This window comes from Palaemon carinicauda, unplaced genomic scaffold, assembly GCF_036898095.1.
Source record: "Palaemon carinicauda isolate YSFRI2023 unplaced genomic scaffold, ASM3689809v2 scaffold347, whole genome shotgun sequence".
Classification (NCBI taxonomy): domain Eukaryota; kingdom Metazoa; phylum Arthropoda; class Malacostraca; order Decapoda; family Palaemonidae; genus Palaemon; species Palaemon carinicauda.
Window position 1 is genome coordinate 85,731 of NW_027171151.1, and position 20,873 is coordinate 106,603.

Below are 20,873 nucleotides of genomic sequence, written 5' to 3' on the forward strand. Positions count from 1 at the left end.
AATACTACTATTTATCAATGAATTACCCAAGGAGTATATGAATCGTAGATGATCTCAGGTAACGTCACAGTTGGGGTATCGTCACAACAACCTAGGGGTGCCATTCGTACGATAATTATCGTACATGTACGATTATTTTAGGTCTAGTACGATGTACGATACATACCTTAGGTATATACAAATGTGTGTTTAATTAAACCATTACACTAAAATATTTTGAAATAAGTCAATCATGTAACTCATTAATAATTATATTGAAACTGTGTACGATAATTTTGGTTAAAAAACGACAATTTTAAGGCTCATGTACGATAATCCAGTCGAAATCATCTGGCAACCCTGGCCACAACCGTAAACAAACCGGAGGAGGACTCTGTGTCTGACGTGTGATACAATGTCAAAATTCACTTTAAATATCCTTCTCTCTTTTCTGGTTTGTGTATTATGCGAAGAATCCAACACTTTTACAGAGGAACTCTTGATCAAGCCACTTTCATCGGGGCATGTGCAGTCTCACTTCGAATTTACGACGAGGTGGACTGGGCCAGAGATCGAAGAGTCCATAGAGAATTACAAAGATTTTGGTGAGTTCTTTTGATAGTTTTATGTTCTTTTAGCCATGTTCTGTTAGGACTGGAACCCAGGAACTTATCTATATTGTAAGCAATTTGGGGGCGTATGTATGATAGCGGCCACCAACATGAATTATGTCTAACTTTGAATGCGGTAGCGTAAGGGGGTTCGTGGGGGTGGCTGGCCATTACCCCCCCCCCCCTGTTATTTAAGTAGATAAGGACACGGTTTGTAGGTTATGGGGGGAAAGCTTATGTTAGTTGAAGTCCATTTTTAATCGTGTGAGGAACTGGTCGCTGATATACAAAGACCCCATTATATCTATGTGGTTAGTACAGCAATCCTAGGGGTGTTTGTATGATAGCGGCCACCTGCATATATGATGACGACTGAATAAGATTACGGCAGTGGAAGGGGGTTCGCTGTGGGACGTTACCCCTCCCTGTTAGGTAAGTAGGTAAGGACATGGCTTGTAGGTTAAGGGCAGGGCGAGTTTAGGTTAGTAGGTACAGTATCCATATTTTATGCTCGCTGGAGGAACTGGCCGCTGATATACAAAGGCTCCCAATCCTAAAAGTACCGGTTCATTTAGTGAAAAAATTCCCATTGAGAAAGGAGTTAGAAGGGGAGATATCTGAATTATTCACGGCAAACCTAGTAGTAGTTTTTAAGAATATTGATTGGAAAAATGTAGGAATCAACATTAAAGAGGAATCCCTTATCAACGTAAGATTTGCAGATTACATAGTTATGTAGGTCAATTTAATGAACTGTGGGAGGAATTGCAAAAGATTATAGAAGATTTGAACAGAGAAAGCAGAAATGTAGGACTGGAAATGAATTGAGTAAGCCTAAGGTAATAACTTTAATACCCAATAAGGTAATATTCAATGAAAATGCAGAGACAACAAATAACTGTTATGGATGAACCTCTTAAGATTGTTATTGAAAATAAGTACTTAGAACAGACGGTAAGTGTTTCCTGAGGACATGAGACTGAGATTAAATGAATGATAAGCATGGGATGGAGAGCATTTGGTAAGCAAAATGAGATGAAAAGTAATATGCCGCTTTCTCTAAAATCAAAAATATATTTAATCAGATGGTCCTACCAGTAGTAACTTATGCATCAAAAACTTGTGGCCTTACTAAAACCTTAGAACATAAGCTAGTTACAACTTGGAGAGCTATGGAAAATATAATGAAGGAGTAATACTAAGAGACAGAGAGAGAGCAACATGGATATGAGAATAACTAAAATAGAAGATGGTGTAACATGATGTAAGGAAAAGAAATAGACATTGGGCAGTACATATGAGAGTGACACACAATATATGGGGAAGAAGAACAACAGAATGAGTCCCTAGAGATCGCAAACGAAGCAGTGTTTGGAGGAGATGATGATGGATTGACGAGTTAAAAAAAATTGCAGGAATAGACGCCTAGAAAGTCCATAAACAGATGTGTGTAGTAGGACATATCTGAAGCCTTTTTCCTGCAGGAGACTAGTTATGGCTGATGATGATGAAATAACTGGGATTGTACCTTAAGCCACAATTGAGCCATGCTGTATTTAGGCTACCGCAGGCTAGGCTTGGCTAATGTGTTCGGACAAAGTCCATGGAGGGTGTATGTAGATGGTTGGGACAGGCGTTAACTTTCTTATTATTGTACTTGTCAAATTGATTTTCTTTATGGGGGAAAATGTTGTTTATCTCTATCCGAAATACGATATTATGAAGCTTCCTTTTACGATGTATGAAATATTATTTGGGACATTATTACATTGCCAGGCGGGAAGTCAGTTAGGAGGCGAACACAGGTTTGAGACTTAATCCTAGGGTAAGCTATGTATACGGTGGTCGAAGGGGGGTCGAAGGGATGCGTAGCCCTCCCTCCAGTAGGTTAGTAGGTACTGTAATGGTACTCTATGTCTCCTAGGTTAGGTTAGGTTGTGAACCTTAGGTTAAGTGTGGTTCCTATATTTATTTCCCAGGTAAAATTATACTGTAGGATACTGCAATAAATGGTTTATAGTGAATTAGACAAGTGTATTTTTTTGGTATTTAGAACATCTTTTATAATGATTTTTGCCGAGATCCATAGTTTTTTTTTGGTATGGTTGGTCGACTACAGTACCATAATTTAAAAGTTATTGGTTTGCGCTAGGTAGCGTCATCAATAACCTGCGAAACACTTTAAAATATACGGTGCATTGGTCTAATTGTATGGTATTCAAATTAGCTTATTTTAACTTTGTTGTTTATGCCAGCCATCATTATAAAAAACCAGCAATCATTATAATAAAAAAGAAAGTCATTGTAATTGAAACCTGGTAATAGTGAAGGAAGTGTCAAAACGCTTGAATTTTTGTTTGCCAGAGCAGCAAGTATTTGTGGATTCTTGTTCTTCGGGCCTGTATTTGTTACCCAACCCCTGTGAAGAGTGAGGGCTGACTGTACTCGTATTAACCTATCACTAATGACCTAACCCATCCAAGGGCATTACTATACATCTTAACTAACCTGTCCTGAGTTGCTATAATTATTGCATGAAGAGTTCTCCCTATGACTCCTTTAGCATTTAATTTTAATAAATTTAAACGTCTTGTCTTAAGAATTTTTAGATTTAAAATCTCAATAGGCATTGATTTCTTAAAGTAAAACACATCTGTTGCAGAACAGTTTGTCAATGATCATGTATTATTTTATTATAACATTATTAATTTTTCAATATTAAACTTACCCGATAATCATGTAGCTGTCAACTCCGTTGCCCGACAGAATTCTATGGAGGGATACGCCAGCTATCACAATACTAGAAGGGGGTGTACTTACCAGCGCCACCTGTGGCCAGGTACTCAAGTACTTCTTTTTTCAATATTAAACTTACCCGATAATCATGTAGCTGTCAACTCCGTTGCCCGACAGAATTCTATGGAGGGATACGCCAGCTATCACAATACTAGAAGGGGGTGTACTTACCAGCGCCACCTGTGGCCAGGTACTCAAGTACTTCTTTTTTCAATATTAAACTTACCCGATAATCATGTAGCTGTCAACTCCGTTGCCCGACAGAATTCTATGGAGGGATACGCCAGCTATCACAATACTAGAAGGGGGTGTACTTACCAGCGCCACCTGTGGCCAGGTACTCAATCATTTGTTGTTGACACCTCCTCAATTATTCCTCTGTCGTGCTTCCGGCTAGACGTTCTGGGATACGCTCATGGTCTTCGAGTTTATTCATGGATATTTGGTGAAGTATTCTCTTAGATTAACGGCTGTCGCATACTGGAATCCTTTTTATATTAGCTAGATAGCTTTTATATAAATACTGATTAACGGTTAATGAATTTTTGCTTGTTTTTGGATCACCCTTTGACTAACTCTTTGAAACAAGATGTCTGACGTTTCGCAAGCTCCCTCCCATAGACGATGTAGGTCTTGCAATAGGCGTATTCCGAAGGCCTCGGTAGATCCTCACACCGCTTGTTCTGACTGTAGGGACAGGCCCTGTCTATTAGAAAATCGGTGTGAGGAGTGCGCCGGACTTTCGGAATAGGATTTTGTACGTCTTTTAAAATATTCATCCAAGTTAGAGAGAACTAGAGCTAGGAGAAGTTCTTCTCACTCTTCTATGTTTTCCTCACCTCATGATCCCCTACCTTTTCCTACCCCTGTAGTGGCTACCCCCGAACCTACTGTGTGCCCTCCGCCTGATATGTCAACTGTTTTGCGTGCTATTCAGGCTTTAGGAGATAAAGTAGAATCAGTGGTAAGTGACCATAAGTCTCTGATGGCCGAGGTTAAAGAACTGAAGGTCAAGAGTGCAGTGGGTGGAAATAGTGCCAGTGCTGTGACGAGTGCTAGTGTCTGTGCAGTGCCAAGTGCTAGTGGTGCCAGTGTGGTGCGTGAGGATTTTTCTGTGCGAGCCAGTCGTCCTCCCAGTCCGGGACCTCTTGCAAGCTCCCATGCCCAGGGGAGAAGCAATGTCGAAGGGCTTAAGGGTTCGACAGGCCTTGTTAGGCGCACAGAATTATCCTCGGTGGTTGCGGGCGTGTCTTCCTTAGACCGTCACTCCCACCTGCAGACGATTGAGCCCGTCTTCTCGTCCGCTGATCTTCATGCAGGGAAGAAACGTTGGTCTCAGGTCTCGAGACCGCTTAAACGTAGAGTTCAGTCAGCGAGTGCTCAGCCAGGTTGTAGTCATTGGCTCAGCTCCGACTCGCCTCAGTCATCGGTCGACTGTACTCCGCCCAAGAGGAGTAAGGTTCTGCCTATACAGACCCCGACTGTGACTTTACCTCAGTCTGTTATCGTTTCTGCCGACCCCAAGTGGACCCTGCTTCAGTCCATGCAAGCTCAGCTTTCGGACTTGATGCGTGAGTGTCGGGCTGAGAGTGTTGCTCCTCCTCCTCCGCCTACACTCCCTCCACCTGTTCTCGCTCCGCCTGTGCTCGCCCAGCCTGCACCTGCTCCGCCTGGTCGCAGCACCATCTGCCAGGCGTACGATGTTGAGCCACTTTCGGAGTTTGCTGTTCCCAGTGTTGTTCAGCCTCAGCCTTCTTTAAGGCAACCCTTGCTTTGGGATCAGGAGAGTTATTCCACTCTTCCTCCTCCTCCCCTTGCTGCTCCACCGGTGGTGCAACTCTCGGTTGGGGTACAACAACCTCTCTCCTCCGTGAGTCTGTCTGCTCAACCATCGCTGCAGCGAGCTCAACCCTCATCTAGGCAAGCTCCTCTACACCATGGACTTGCGCCTCAGGAGCCTCAGCTTGCGAGAACTTTACCTTGTTCTGCGCAGCCTCAACCTCTTCATGCTCCACTCATCTCACAGGAACAGGAACGGACTACTCCGCCTCTGTCCTCCGCTCAGCTTGTGCAATCCTTGGGTTCAACTCTTGCTAGGAGTCAACCTCCTTCACCCATGCGCCTGCCTTCTGCTTCGTCTGTTGTTCAGCCTATGCAGTCTGAGCCTCAGGTTTTCCCTCAAGATGAGGAAACCTCTGTTATTGTTCCTACCCGTTCTGACTCTGCGGTTCAGCATTCTGGTCCTATCGCTTCGCTACCCTCTGCTGATGAAGTGTCGGATGATGATGAGGCACACCTTGATCCCTCATCAGACGTGGAGGAGTCTAAGCTTTCTCCATTGTCTATTGATTTTCGAAAGGTCTTGGCTCTACTCAGGGAGCTTTACCCTGACCACTTCGTCTCTGCTGTTCCCCGCTCTCCTCCATCTGAGTTTTCGCTAGGCGTACAACAAGCTAAGTCGAACTATACTAAGCTTGTCCTAGCTAGATCCTCCAAGAGGGCTTTAAGGATCTTAGGGGAGTGGCTTCAGTCTAAACAACACCTGGGCAAGACTTCCTTCATGTTCCCTCCAACGAAGCTCGCTTCGAAAGGTTGCGTTTGGTATGCCACAGGGGAAGCACCAGGCTTGGGAGTACCTGCCTCTGCCCAGGCTGACTTCTCAAGTCTGGTGGACTCGCCTAGGAGGACTGCGATGAGACGCTCGAAGGTTTGTTGGACCTTCTCAGACCTGGATCATCTTCTGAAAGGGTTGTTCAGAGCTTTCGAAATGTTCAACTTTCTCGACTGGTGCCTGGGAGCCCTCAGCAAGAAAACATCTCCTGCGGACAAAGACTCTGCCATGCTAATTATGTCCTGCATGGATAAGGCCATCAGGGATGGTTCGGGTGAGCTAGCGTCGTTATTTGTATCAGGGGTGTTGAAGAAAAGGGAACAACTGTGTACCTTCCTCTCAGCCAGCATTACACCGTGCCAGCGGTCACAGCTCCTTTTTGCTCCACTCTCAAAGTTCCTCTTTCCCGAGGAGCTAGTTAAGGACTTGTCGGCTGCCCTGATACAGAAGGACACGCACGATCTTGTAGCCTCATCGGCTCGTAAGTCTAAGGTTACCACCTCTGTCCCCAAGACTTATCGCTCCCCAGTGGCTGATACCCCGGCCACTAGGTTCATACCGCCCTTTCGTGGTAGAGCCCCCAGCCGAGGAAGCTCCCGTCCAGACTCTCACAGGGGCAAGTCTAGGAAAGGACCCAGGACATCTAAGGGAAAGCACTGACTCTCAGATTCTCCAGACAACAGTAGGAGCCAGACTCAAGATCTTCTGGCAAGCCTGGGAGAAGAGAGGTGCAGACGCACAGTCTGTCAGTTGGCTGAGGTACGGTTACAGGATTCCATTCTGCCTCAAACCGCCTCTGACCACATCGCCCATCAACCTCTCTCCCAACTACAAAGAAGAGGACAAGAGGCTAGCATTGCAACAGGAGGTGTCGCTACTTGTGCAGAAGAAGGCAGTGGTTATAGTCCGGGACCATCAATCCCCGGGCTTCTACAACCGTCTCTTTCTTGTAGCCAAAAAGACAGGAGGTTGGAGACCGGTGCTGGACGTCAGCTCTCTCAACGAGTATGTCACCAAGCAGACGTTCACAATGGAGACGACCAAGTCGGTCTTAGCAGCGGTCAGACAGGAGGACTGGATGGTCTCGTTGGACTTGAAAGATGCATACTTTCACGTTCCCATTCATCCAGACTCCCAACCTTTCCTGAGATTCGTTTTCGGAAAGGTTGTCTATCAGTTCCAAGCCCTGTGTTTTGGCCTAAGCACAGCTCCTATGGTCTTTACTCATCTGATGAGGAATGTAGCGAAATTCCTGCACTTATCGAACATCAGAGCCTCCCTCTACCTAGACGACTGGCTGTTGAGAGCCTCCACGAGTCGTCGTTGTCTGGAGAACCTCTCTTGGACTTTAGATCTAATCAGAGACCTAGGTCTATTAGTCAATATAGAGAAATCTCAACTCATTCCCTCCCAATCCATTGTGTACCTGGGAATGGAGATTCAGAGTCGGGATTTTCGGGCTTTTCCATCGGCCCCCAGGATAAACCAAGCCCTAGAGTGCATCATGAGCATGCTGAAGAGGAGCAATTGCTCAGTGAGACAGTGGATGAGTCTCACAGGGACCCTCTCATCACTGGCCCTGTTTGTCGAGCTAGGGAGACTCCACCTCCGCCCTCTTCAATTCCATCTTGCAGCTCATTGGGACAAGGGCTCGACTCTAGAAGCAGTCTCTATCCCTATCAACCAAGAGATGAAGACCACTCTCCGGTGGTGGAAGCACAATCTCCTTCTCAAGGAGGGTCTATCATTGGCCATCCAGACCCCCCATCTTCATCTCTTCTCGGATGCATCGGACTCGGGCTGGGGTGCGACCTTGGACGGACGGGAATGCTCAGGAGTATGGAACAAGGAACAAGGATTACTCCACATCAACTGCAAGGAACTGTTAGCAGTTCATCTTGCCCTGTTGAACTTCAAGTCCCTCCTGCTAGGCAAAGTGGTGGAGGTGAATTCAGACAACACCACAGCCTTGGCTTACATCTCCAAGCAAGGAGGGACCCATTCGAGGAGCCTTTACGAGATCGCAAGGGACCTCCTCATTTGGTCAAGAGGTCTAAACCTCACACTGGTCACGAGGTTCATCCAGGGCGATATGAATGTTTCAGCGGATCGCCTCAGCAGAAGGAATCAGGTCATTCCCACGGAATGGACCCTCCACAAGAGTGTGTGCAACAGACTTTGGACCTTGTGGGGTCAACCTACCATAGATCTGTTTGCCACCTCCATCACCAAGAGACTTCCGCTTTATTGTTCCCCCGTTCCAGACCCTGCAGCGGTTCATGTGGATGCTTTTCTTCTGAACTGGTCCCATCTCGACCTGTACGCTTTCCCTCCGTTCAAGATTATAAACAAAGTTCTGCAGAAATTCGTCTCGCACGAAGGGACACGGCTGACGCTGGTTGCTCCCCTTTGGCCTGCAAGAGAATGGTACACAGAGGTACTTCTATGGCTAGTCGACTTCCCCAGGACTCTACCTCTAAGAGTGGACCTTCTACGTCAACCACACGTAGACAGGTTGCACCCAAACCTCCACGCTCTTCGACTGACTGCCTTCAGACTGTCGAAAGATTCGCTAGAGCTAGAGGCTTTTCGAAGGAGGCAGCCAGTGCGATTGCCAGAGCTAGAAGAATTTCCACTCGTAGAGTCTACCAGTCTAAGTGGGAGGTCTTCCGAAGCTGGTGTAGAGCCAATTCAATATCCTCTACCAATACCTCTGTGATCCAAATAGCTGACTTCCTTCTTCATCTTAGGAATGAGAGATCCCTTTCAACACCTACGATTAAAGGGTATAGGAGCATGTTGGCCTCAGTCCTCCGCCACAGGGGTTTGGACCTGTCTTCCAACAAGGACCTTCAAGACATTCTCAAGTCTTTTGAGACGTCTAAAGAACGTCGTCTTTCCACTCCAGGCTGGAATCTAGACGTAGTCTTAAGGTTCCTTATGACATCTAGGTTCGAACCTCTCCAGTCAGCTTCCTTCAAGGATCTTACCCTCAAGACTGCTTTTCTCGTTTGCCTTGCAACAGCTAAGAGAGTCAGTGAGGTTCATGCCTTCAGCAAGAACATTGGTTTCACAACCGAATCAGCTACATGTTCTTTTCAGCTTGGATTCCTAGCAAAGAACGAGCTTCCTTCACGTCCTTGGCCTAGATCGTTCGAAATACCTAGCCTCTCCAACATGGTAGGTAACGAACTAGAGAGAGTTCTTTGCCCTGTCAGAGCTCTCAAATATTATCTGAAGAGGTCTAAACCTATTCGAGGACAGTCAGAAGCCTTATGGTGTGCCATCAAGAAACCCTCGAGACCCATGTCCAAGAATGGGCTTTCGTACTATATAAGGCTTCTGATCAGAGAAGCACATTCTCACTTAAAGGAGGAAGACCTTGCATTGCTGAAGGTAAGGACCCACGAAGTAAGAGCTGTAGCTACTTCGTTGGCCTTTAATAAAAACCGTTCTCTGCAGAGCATTATGGATGCAACCTATTGGAGGAGCAAGTCAGTGTTTGCATCATTTTATCTGAAAGATGTCCAGTCTCTTTACGAGAACTGCTACACCCTGGGACCATTCGTAGCAGCGAGTGCAGTAGTAGGTGAGGGCTCAGCCACTACATTCCCTTAATCCCATAACCTTTTTAACCTTTCTCTTGAATACTTTTATTGTTGTTTTTATGGTTGTTACGGTAGGCTAAGAAGCCTTCCGCATCCTTGGATTTGGCGGGTGGTCTATTCATTCTTGAGAAGCGCCTGGGTTAAAGGTTTGGTAGAGGTCCTTTAGTAGGGTTGCAACCCCTTGTACTTTGGCACCTTTGGGTTGATTCAGCCTCCAAGAGGAACGCTGCGCTCAGTAAGGAAGACGAACTTTAAATAAAAGGCAGAGTAACGGTTCTATTCGACTTCCTTACCAGGTACTTATTATTTCATTGTTATTTGAGATAACTGTTATATGAAATTTGGGATACTTAGCTATCCTTTAATCATGTACACTGGTTTTCACCCACCTCCCTGGGTGTGAATCAGCTACATGATTATCGGGTAAGTTTAATATTGAAAAATGTTATTTTTATTAATAAAATAAATTTTTGAATATACTTACCCGATAATCATGATTTAATCGACCCTCCCTTTCCTCCCCAGAGAGAACCAGTGGACCGAGGAATAATTGAGGAGGTGTCAATAACAAATGATTGAGTACCTGGCCACAGGTGGCGCTGGTAAGTACACCCCCTTCTAGTACTGTGATAGCTGGCGTATCCCTCCATAGAATTCTGTCGGGCAACGGAGTTGACAGCTACATGATTATCGGGTAAGTATATTCAAAAATTTATTTTATTAATAAAAATAACATGTTGACACCTCCTCAATTATTCCTCTGTCGTGCTTCCGGCAAGACGTTCTGGGATACGCTTATGTTCTTGGAGTATTTTCACGACTTTGGTGAAGTATTTCTCTTTGATTTCGGCTGTCGCTTTACTGGAAACTTCTATATTAGCTTAGTTAGCTTTTGGAATTAATTTGATTAATTATGGTGACGAAGAGAGTATGAACTCTCTTTCACCTTTAAATGGCCGACCCTTCCCTTAGACGGAAGTGTTGGTGTCTAAGAGAGTATAGACTCTCTTTCTTAATTTTGCTTAACTAAAGTTATAGATTTATTTTATATCTCTCCGCCTCTTATAGGCCTCTTCGATTAACTTCCTTTTTTTATAAACTTATTAAAATTAATTTTTATATTTGTTTATATTCGACCTTCCTAATAGTAGGCGGTCTTTTCTTGGTACCGAAGTTAATTAACATTGAGCCCGTCATTTTGGTTTTACCTGTTAACATATTATGCTATTTTAATGTCTTTGAAAGAATTTCTTTGATAGTCTAGTACTGTTTTCAAAGTTGAACTAACGTTTTGTTTTGTCTCTGCAGTTGTTGACGTTCAGAACGTTCAACTTGCACTCTATCGTTACGATAGAGAAAGAATTTTCACGGTTTCACGTTGCAGTAAGGTAACCGTGTCTAGCGTTTTGCTCATTCTTTCTTAACTTAATGGTTTTAATCCTAATAAAGGAACTTTTCATTTTGGGAAATATTTCAGTTTTTTCCTTTAACAATAATATGTTTTAACGATATATATGATTGGGCTCTTCTCTCAGGTTCTAAGTCAAGAGAGAGAGAGAGAGAGAGAGAGATAGAGACGGAGGGAGAAAGAGGAGGATAAACGTTTCATTCAAGCCTGCCAGGCGTACGAGTAACGTTGTTATCGTTTTTGCTCTTCTCCCTAGTCTCTTTAGGGGAAGAAAGTAAACGTTTCTAGAGTGATCTAGTGTTTAGTCTCTTTCCAGCCACTGAATTATTTATCTTTCATTAGATTTTTCTGTTACATTGTAATTCTGTTTTCGCAATTACTAACTTTTGAGAAAGGATAGAATTGCGTGTTTCAGGTACAAACCACTTAAAGTTTCGAGTTCAGTGAAATAAGTGCAAACAGAAAATCAAAGTGATAAGTGATTAGCGCAAAGTGTGTCATTGTTGTGCGTGAGGGTACTTCTGTGCGCGCCAGTCGTTCTCCCAGTCCGGGACCTCTTGCAAGCTCCCAAGCCCAGGGGAGAAGCAATGTCGAAGGACAAAAGGGTTCAGCAGGCCTTGATCGGCGCACAGAAGTATCCTCGGTGGTTGTGGGCGTGTCTTACCGAGACCGTCACTCCCACCCGCAGACGATTGAGCCCTTATTTTGCTCGTCTGCAGAAGAAATTTAGGGGAGAAAACGCTGGTCTCAGGTCTCAAGACCTCTTAAACATAAAGTCCAGACCTATGCCAGACGTACGAAGTTAGAGTTCAACAACCCGGATGCAGTCATTGGGTTAGCTCTGACTCTCCTCAGTCATCAGTTGAATGCACTCCGCCTAAGAGGAGTAAGGTTCTGCCGCAACAGATCTCTGCTGTTAAGGCTTTACCTCAGCAGACCTTAGTGTCTGCCGACCCCAAGTTGACTCTACTGCAGTCCATGCAGTCACAACTTTCGGTCTTGATGCGTGAGTGTCGGGCTGAGAGTGTTGCGCCTCCGCCTACACTCCCTCCGCCTGCGCTCGCTCCGCCTGCGCTCGCTCCGCCTGATCGCAGTACCACCTGCCAGGCGTACGATGTTGAGCCACGTTTTGAGTTGGCTGTTCCCAGTGGTGCTCAGCCTCCGCCTTCTTTAAGGCAACCTTTACAATGGGATCAGGAGGATTATACCTCTCTTCCTCCGCCTCCACTTGCTGCTCCACCAGTGATGCAACACTCGGTTGAGGTACAACAACCTCTCCCGTCCTTGAGTCAGTCTCCTCAGCTCTCGCTGCAGCGAGCTCAACCCTCCACAAGGCAAGCACCACTACACCTTAGCCTTGCGCCTCAGGAGCCTCAGCTTGCGAGACATTTACCTTGTTCTGCGCAGCCTCTACCTCATCGCGCTCCGCTCACACCACAGGAACAGGAACTTGCTACTCCGCTTCCGCCAACCGCTCAGCAAGCGCAACCCTTGGGTTCAGCCACTCATGCCAGGAGTCAGCCTCCTCCACCCATGCGCCTACCTTCTGCTACTTCCTTTGATCAGCCTTTGCAGACTGAGCCTCAGGTGTTCCCTCAACAGAGTCTTGAAGAGGAAACCACAACTATTGTTGTTCCAGCTCGTTCTGACTCTGCTGTTCATCATACCTTACCTCCATTTTCAAACCTTAGTATAATGGAGGTTATTTGTATTACTTATAAAAATATATTTGTATTCCTTGCAATATATTTTTAACAATATCGCAGAATATGGCAAAAAATATGAATCATGAGTTATGAATGTAAGGTAAATATTATGTTGATATTTTAACCCCATGCAAGCATGCATAAAGCACTCTAGCACTGGTCATGGAATTTCTGAGAAATGTTAAACGCCATGCACACGCTCTGCTTACCTTACAGCATGCTCTTCATACAGCATGCTCTGCTTACAGCATGCTCTGCATACTACATGCTCTGCATACAGCATGCTCTGCATTCAGCATGCTCTGCATACAACATGCTCTACATACAGCATGCTCTGCATACAGCATGCTCTGCATACAACATGCTCTGCATACAGCATGCTCTGCATTCAGCATGCTCTGCATACAACATGCTCTGCATACAGCATGCTCTGCATTCAGCATGCTCTGCATACAACATGCTCTACATTCAGCATGCTCTGCATACAGCATACTCTGCATACAACATGCTCTGCATACCTTACCGCATGCTTCTCAGTCACACATCTTTGGTTGTTGCCAACTCACTAGACTGTCAAGCAGTTTCATAACGTTGCCTTCTAGTCTGCTGCTTTTGCACCAGTGAACCCTCACTGAGAGAACTTAGCTTTTCTAGGATATGGTCCCTGTAGATGAGAAAGTTCTTTTCTCCCTCCTTCTGATATTCCCTTGAGGACTCTGTCATTTGGAGGGAGCCTTTAGCTGCATAGCCTCCTATGGACTTTTATTTAAGCGTAACATGCTTCCAGGGAAGGTAATGGTTCCACTTCAGTCGCTAATCCCGTCTGTTACCACACCTGCTCCCATAGACCTTGAGCTGTGTTGCAAGACATGCAGTCCAAGCTTAGTCCTTGTTAGAGGATTTTTTGTTTACGGAGTCAATGTGTCACGGGGAAGACGTTCAACAACCAACAGAAGTGACTTGTTGTGACGCAGTGCGGCAACCTCAGCAACCCGATAAGGAGTTGTCTGTACGACCCAGACAGTCTAGACAGATTCGGGTTGTCACTGTACTTCCTCGCTTGCCCATGATTGACAGTTCACAGACTGTGCAGCAGTACCATGATCTTGTGTCCGGCTCCGTCAGACGACTGGCTTTTAAGAGCTCCCACAAGTCGTCGCTGTCTGGAGATTTTCAAATGGACTATGGATCTGACCAAGGAACTGGGCCTCCTGGTCAAATTTGAGGAGTCTCAGCTCGTTCCATCCCAGACCATTGTCTCCTTGGGTATGGATCTTCAGAGTCGAGCTTTTCGGACTTTTCCGTCGGCCCCAAGGATCTTCCAAGCCCTAGAATGCATCCAGAGCATGCTGAGAAGGAACCGATGCTCAGTCAGGTAGTGGATGAGTCTAACAGGGACACTTTCATCGCTGGCCCTGTTCATCGTGTTAGGGAGACTCCACCTCCCCCCCTTCAGTATCATCTAGCTGCTCACTGGATAAAGGACATGACGCTAGAGACAATCTCAGTTCCTGTTTCCGAAGAGAGGAGGTCTTCTCTCGCGTGGTGTAAGAACAGCTTTCTTCTCAAGGAAGTCTACCTTTGGCTGTTCAGAAACACGACCGCCGTCTCCTCTCGGACGCATCAGACACGGGCTGGGGTGCGACTTTGGACGGACAAGAATGCTCGGGAACATGGAATCAGGAGCAAAGGACACTTCACATCAATTGCAAGGAGTTGTTGGCGGTTATTCTGGCCTTGATAAACTTCAAGTCCCTCCAGCTTAACAAAGTGGTGGAGGTGGACTCTGACAACACCACAGCCCTGGCTTACATCTTCAAGCAGGGAGGGACTCTTTCGTGGAAGTTGTTCTAGATCGCAAGGGACCTACTCATCTGGTCTAAAGATCGAAAGCTAACTGGTAACGAGGTTCATTCAGGGCGGTATGAATGTCATGGCAGATCACCTCAGACGGAAGGGTCAGGTCATCCCCACAGAGTGGACCCTTCTCAAGAATGTTTGCAACAGACTTTGGGCCCTGTGGGGTCAGCCAACCATAGATCTGTTCACTACCTCGATAACCTAGAGACTCCTGTTGTATTGTTCTCCGATTCCAGACCCAGCAGCAGTTCACGTGGATGCTTTTCTGCTGGATTGGTTCCATCTCGACCTGTATGCATTCCCGCCGTTCAAGATTGTCAACAGGGTACTTCAGAAGTTCTCCTCTCACAAAGGGACACGGCTGACGTTGGTTGGCTCCGCTCTGGTCCGCGAGAGAATGGTTCTTAGAGGTACTGCAATGGCTGGTCGACATTCCCAGGACTCTTCCTCTAGGAGTGAACCTTCTAAGTCTACCTCACGTAAAGAAGGTACACCCAATCCTCCACGCTCTTCGTCTGACTGCCTTCAGACTTTCGAAAGACTCTCAAGAGCTAGGGGCTTTTCGAAGGAGGCAGCCAGAGCGATTGCCAAAGCAAGGAGAACATCCACTCTCAGAATCTATCAGTCTCAAGGGGAAGTCTTCCGTAGCTGGTACAAGACCAATGCAGTTTCCTCAACCAGTACCACTGTAACCCAGATTGCTGACTTCCTGTTATATCTAAGGAAAGTAAGATCCCTTTCAGCTCCTACGATCAAGGGTTACAGAAGTATGTTGGCAGCGGTTTTCCGCCACAGAGGCTTGGATCTTTCCACCAACAAAGATCTACAGGACCTCCCTAGGTCTTTTGAGACCTCAAAGGAACGTCGGTTGTCCACTCCAGGCTGGAATCTAGACGTGGTCCTAAGGTTCCTTATGTCATCAAGATTTGAACCTCTCCAATCAGCCTCTTTTTAGGACCTCACATTAAAAACTCTTTTCCTCGTGTGCTTGACAACAGCTAAAAGAGTAAGTGAGATCCACGCCTTCAGCAGGATCATTGTTTTCACATCTGAAACGGCTACATGTTCCTTGCAGCTCGGTTTTTGCTAAACGAGCTTCCTTCACGTCCTTGGCCTAAGTCGTTCGAGATCCCAAGCCTGTCCAACTTGGTGGGGAATGATCTGAAGAGAGTACTTTGCTCAGTTAGAGCTCTTAGGTACTATCTAAAAAGGTCTTAACCTTTACAAGGACAATCAGAAGCCTTATAGTGTGCTATCAAGAAACCTTCTTTTCCAAGTTCTAAGAACTCAGTTTCTTACTATTCAGGCTTCTGATTAGAGAAACACATTCTCATCTGAAGGAAGAAGACCTTGCTTTGCTGAAGGTAAGGACACATGAAGTGGGAGCTGTGGCTACTTCAGTGGCCTTCAAACAGAACCATTCTCTGCAGAGTGTTATGGATGCAACCTATTGGAGAAGCAAGTCAGTGTTCGCATCATTCTATCTCAAAGATGTCCAGTCTCTTTACGAGTACTGCTACACCCTGGGACCATTCGTGGCAACGAATGCAGTAGTAGGCGAGGGCTCAGCCACTACATTCCCATAATCCCATAACCTTTTAACCTTTCTCTTGAATACTTTTTATGGGTTGTACGGTCGGCTAAGAAGCCTTCCACATCCTTTTTGATTTGGCGGGTGGTCAATTCTTTCTTGAGAAGCGCCGAGGTTAAAGGTTGTGATGAGGTCCTTTAGTATGGGTTGCAGCCCTGTATACTTTAGCACCTTTGAGTTGATTCAGCCTCCCAAGAGGAACGCTGCGCTCAGTAAGGAAGACGATCTTATTAAAGGCAGAGTAACGGTTCAAGTCGACTTCCTTACCAGGTACTTATTATTTCATTGTTATTGTGGATAACTGATTATATGAAATACGGGATACTTAGCTATCCTTTAGTCTTGTACAGTACACTGGTTTTTCACCCCCCCCCCTGGGTGTGAATCAGCTACATGATTATCGGGTAAGTTTAATATTGAAAAATGTTATTTTTATTAGTAAAATAAATTTTTGAATATACTTACCCGATAATCATGATTTAATCGACCCTCCCTTCCTCCCCATAGAGAACCAGTGGACCGAGGAATAATTGAGGAGGTGTCAACAAGAAGTACTTGAGTACCTGGCCACAGGTGGCGCTGGTAAGTACACCCCCTTCTAGTATTGTGATAGCTGGCGTATCCCTCCATAGAATTCTGTCGGGCAACGGAGTTGACAGCTACATGATTATCGGGTAAGTATATTCAAAAATTTATTTTACTAATAAAAATAACATAATTCTTGCTTTCTCAAAATAAAAATTTCATGATTTTTCAATCGTGTTCTTTCTTAAGAACATTGGATATTCCATGAAAGCTTTGGGAAAATTTGCGCAATGCCTACATATGCAAATTTAAACCATAATTTTTCAATATTAAACTTACCCGATAATCATGTAGCTGTCAACTCCGTTGCCCGACAGAATTCTATGGAGGGATACGCCAGCTATCACAATACTAGAAGGGGGTGTACTTACCAGCGCCACCTGTGGCCAGGTACTCAATCATTTGTTGTTTACACCTCCTCAATTATTCCTCTGTCGTGCTTCCGGCTAGACGTTCTGGGATACGCTCATGGTCTTCGAGTTTATTCATGGATATTTGGTGAAGTATTCTCTTAGATTAACGGCTGTCGCATACTGGAATCCTTTTTATATTAGCTAGTTAGCTTTTATATAAACTCTGATTAACGGTTAATGAATTTTTGCTTGTTTTTTGGATCACCCTTTGACTTACTCTTTGAAACAAGATGTCTGACGTTTCGCAAGCTCCCTCCCATAGACGATGTAGGTCTTGCAATAGGCGTATTCCGAAGGTCTCGGTAGATCCTCACACCGCTTGTTCTGACTGTAGGGACAGGCCCTGTCTATTAGAAAATCGGTGTGAGGAGTGCGCCGGACTTTCGGAATAGGATTTTGTACGTCTTTTAAAATATTCATCCAAGTTAGAGAGAACTAGAGCTAGGAGAAGTTCTTCTCACTCTTCTATGTTTTCCTCACCTCATGATCCCCTACCTTTTCCTACCCCTGTAGTGGCTACCCCCGAACCTACTGTGTGCCCTCCGCCTGATATGTCAACTGTTTTGCGTGCTATTCAGGCTTTAGGAGATAAAGTAGAATCAGTGGTAAGTGACCATAAGTCTCTGATGGCCGAGGTTAAAGAACTGAAGGTCAAGAGTGCAGTGGGTGGAAATAGTGCCAGTGCTGTGACGAGTGCTAGTGTCTGTGCAGTGCCAAGTGCTAGTGGTGCCAGTGTGGTGCGTGAGGATTTTTCTGTGCGAGCCAGTCGTCCTCCCAGTCCGGGACCTCTTGCAAGCTCCCATGCCCAGGGGAGAAGCAATGTCGAAGGGCTTAAGGGTTCGACAGGCCTTGTTAGGCGCACAGAATTATCCTCGGTGGTTGCGGGCGTGTCTTCCTCATGATTATCGGGTAAGTATATTCAAAAATTTATTTTATTAATAAAAATAACATATTTGAGATCTAGTTTCCATTTTACCTGTTTCATTGAGGTTGATTACTAATTTTGTTTGTTGTCCTCTAGAGCAAATATCTGTTGGCATTCTGTTCCAAAGCTTCTATTCATCAATTTTATGATTCTTCCTTCTTTTAATGATTCCTGTTTTTTTTTTTTTTTTTTTTGTCGGTGCATTTTTGTAATTTTAATAATTTGTGTAGTAATGAACTTTTATAATTTATTTCCCCAGAATTTGCTCATTACGACTTGTTCCCCCGAGCCCTTGGCGAAATCATCGAAGCCTATCATGTCCGAGAACTACACCTGAGTTTAACCCAGGGCTTATGGCGGCATCGTATGTGGGGATACCCGGTGATGGATGCTCCCCCCGGGGCACAGCTCTGGGTTTGGTTTAATCCCAACGTAAACAAGTTAGTCTATTCTCCTTTTCTCTTGAGTAGATACAATTAACTCTTTTACCCCCGGCTACCCTTTTACCCCCAGGCTACCCTTTTACCCCCAGGCTACCCTTTTACCCCTAGGCTACCCTTTTATCCCCAGGCTACCCTTTTATCCCCAGGCTACCCTTTTATCCCCAGGCTACCCTTTTACCCCCAGGCTACCCTTTTATCCCCAGGCTACCCTTTTATCCCCAGGCTACCCTTTTACCCCGAGGGTACCCTTTTACCCCTAGGCTACCCTTTTACCCCTAGGCTATTTGGAACTTTCCAACCCTTAACCCCCAGGCGTTTTCTTTTTCCAAGCTCATTTTGCAATATATATTTTTTAAATTGCTCTAACAGCCTTAATTTTCGTCATAGAAAGGTCAGGTTGGTCTCATTCTTTTGGAAAATGCCTGAAGTTTCTCATAAAGTTATCAAAAATATATAAAAAAAAAAAATGTATATAGCAGTTTTTTGCAAGGACGTACCGGTACGTCCATGGGGGTAAAGGGATGAGTTTTGTGAAACGTACCAGTACGTCCATTGGGGGTAAAAGGGTTAAGCATTATTTTTTTTGACACCAGAAAAGCTTCATTTGACCAATTGGTATTACAGGATACTGTATTAGGATTTCAAAGGAACTAAGTAGTGGTTTCCTTTGTATGATTTGCCTCTCTTTGTATTTAGTGGAACATCTTGTAATATTTTTTAAATTCAAGTTTTAGTTATGTCTGTTATAGAAAATTATAAATCTTATGGCCTTGGTTAACCTTATTACCATTGATAAAAAAATGAAGATGAAATGATCACTGGCTGTTGCATAGCTTCACATGTTAATAAGCTGCTAATTTATATTTATTTTTTGTGTTGATAAATGCTTATTCTTATCCTCTATTTCGTATAGCTTAGACCAGACGTGGAGGGATCTTGTGAATGCGTTAAGTGGGCTCGTTTGTGCATCGTTGAATTTTATCGACTCCACAAACACAGTTTCTCCTGAACTGAGCTATAGACCGCAGGGCCTTGCAGAAGAATGGTAGGTAACAATTTTACTTCTATGTAAATTAGCATAAGGGTTTACCATTTAAGATTCACCACAGGTACATTAACCCTTTTACCCCCAAGCTATTTGGAAATTTCCAACCCTTAACCCCCAAGGGTTATTTTTTTTCAAGCACATTTTGCAGTATATTTTTTTTTAAATTGCTCTAACTGCTTTAATTTTCATCATAGAGAGGTCAGGTTGGTCTCATTCTCTTGGAAAATGCCCAAAGTTTCTCAAAACATTATCAAAATTATGAAAAGAAAATTTAAATAGCAGTTTTTCGCAAGGACGTACCGGTACGTCCATGGGGGTAAAGTGACGAGTTTTGTGAAACGTACCAGTACGTCCTTTGGTGGTAAAAGGGTTAACTACTGTAATTATGAGTTATACATTGTACCAATTTTATTGATGAATGTTGTGCAAATCAACAATTTTGTATAGCAATATAGTTTTCCTTTTTCACTTTTACAAACATATTAGAATGAATATTGCTGACATCCAGTCTTAATAAAACCGTTGACATGTTTTGGTTTTCATCTATTTCATAAAGTTATGATCTTGTCTATCAGAAATTTAGAAATCGATGTATAATGTTAAAGTAGTGATTTTGATGATTTAAAGTATTGATTATAAAGAATAAGAGTTTATTCGGTATCTAGTTTTTGTATTTAAAACACTAGCTTAGTTTTCTCCTCAAAACTACTTGAAAAAGGCTGTAAGGATTAAGAAAATGCAGCTATTTGAAATGTCAAACAGATGAATAATTTTTGTTTCATTGAGAAAATTATTCAGGATATTGCACAAATAATTAAATTAAGATATTAAAATGGAGGTAAAGTAGTCATATCTGAAGTAATATGGTATTTAGAGTTTAAGGAGAATTGTAGTACCTGTATTCTGTAACTATCAACATTCAGTAGCATAAAATTTACAAGAGTTTTGGGTCAAGGCAAGTGCCCTAAGAATAAACTTTATTTTGCCATTTTTGGCAGTTATAATAGTGTGGTTGTGAAATAGTAGAAAATGTAACTACTGTATTAATACACATACATATACCAAAGGCACTTCCCCCAATTTTGGGGGGTAGCCGACATCAACAAAGAAACAAAAACAAAAGGGGACCTCTACTCTCTACGTTCCTCTCAGCCTAACAAGGGACTCAACCGAGTTCAGCTGGTACTGCTAGGGTGTCACAGCCCACCCTCCCACATTATCCACCACAGATGAAGCTTCATAATGCTGAATCCCCTACTGCTGCTACCTCCGCGGTCATCTAAGGCAAA

General features: G+C 44.2%; 1 protein-coding gene across 1 annotated transcript in view; it reads left to right on the plus strand.

The window, feature by feature from the left end:
* Positions 1-344: 344 nt before the first annotated feature.
* The window catches only part of PIG-T (phosphatidylinositol glycan anchor biosynthesis class T), a 60,559-nt gene continuing 40,030 nt past the window's right edge, over positions 345-20,873 (plus strand). The window contains exons 1-3 of the mRNA XM_068369042.1: positions 345-584; positions 18,353-18,533; positions 19,450-19,581. Coding sequence (XP_068225143.1) covers positions 395-584; positions 18,353-18,533; positions 19,450-19,581 — 503 coding nt within the window. The 5' untranslated portion in view covers positions 345-394. The remainder of the gene's footprint in view (positions 585-18,352; positions 18,534-19,449; positions 19,582-20,873) is intronic.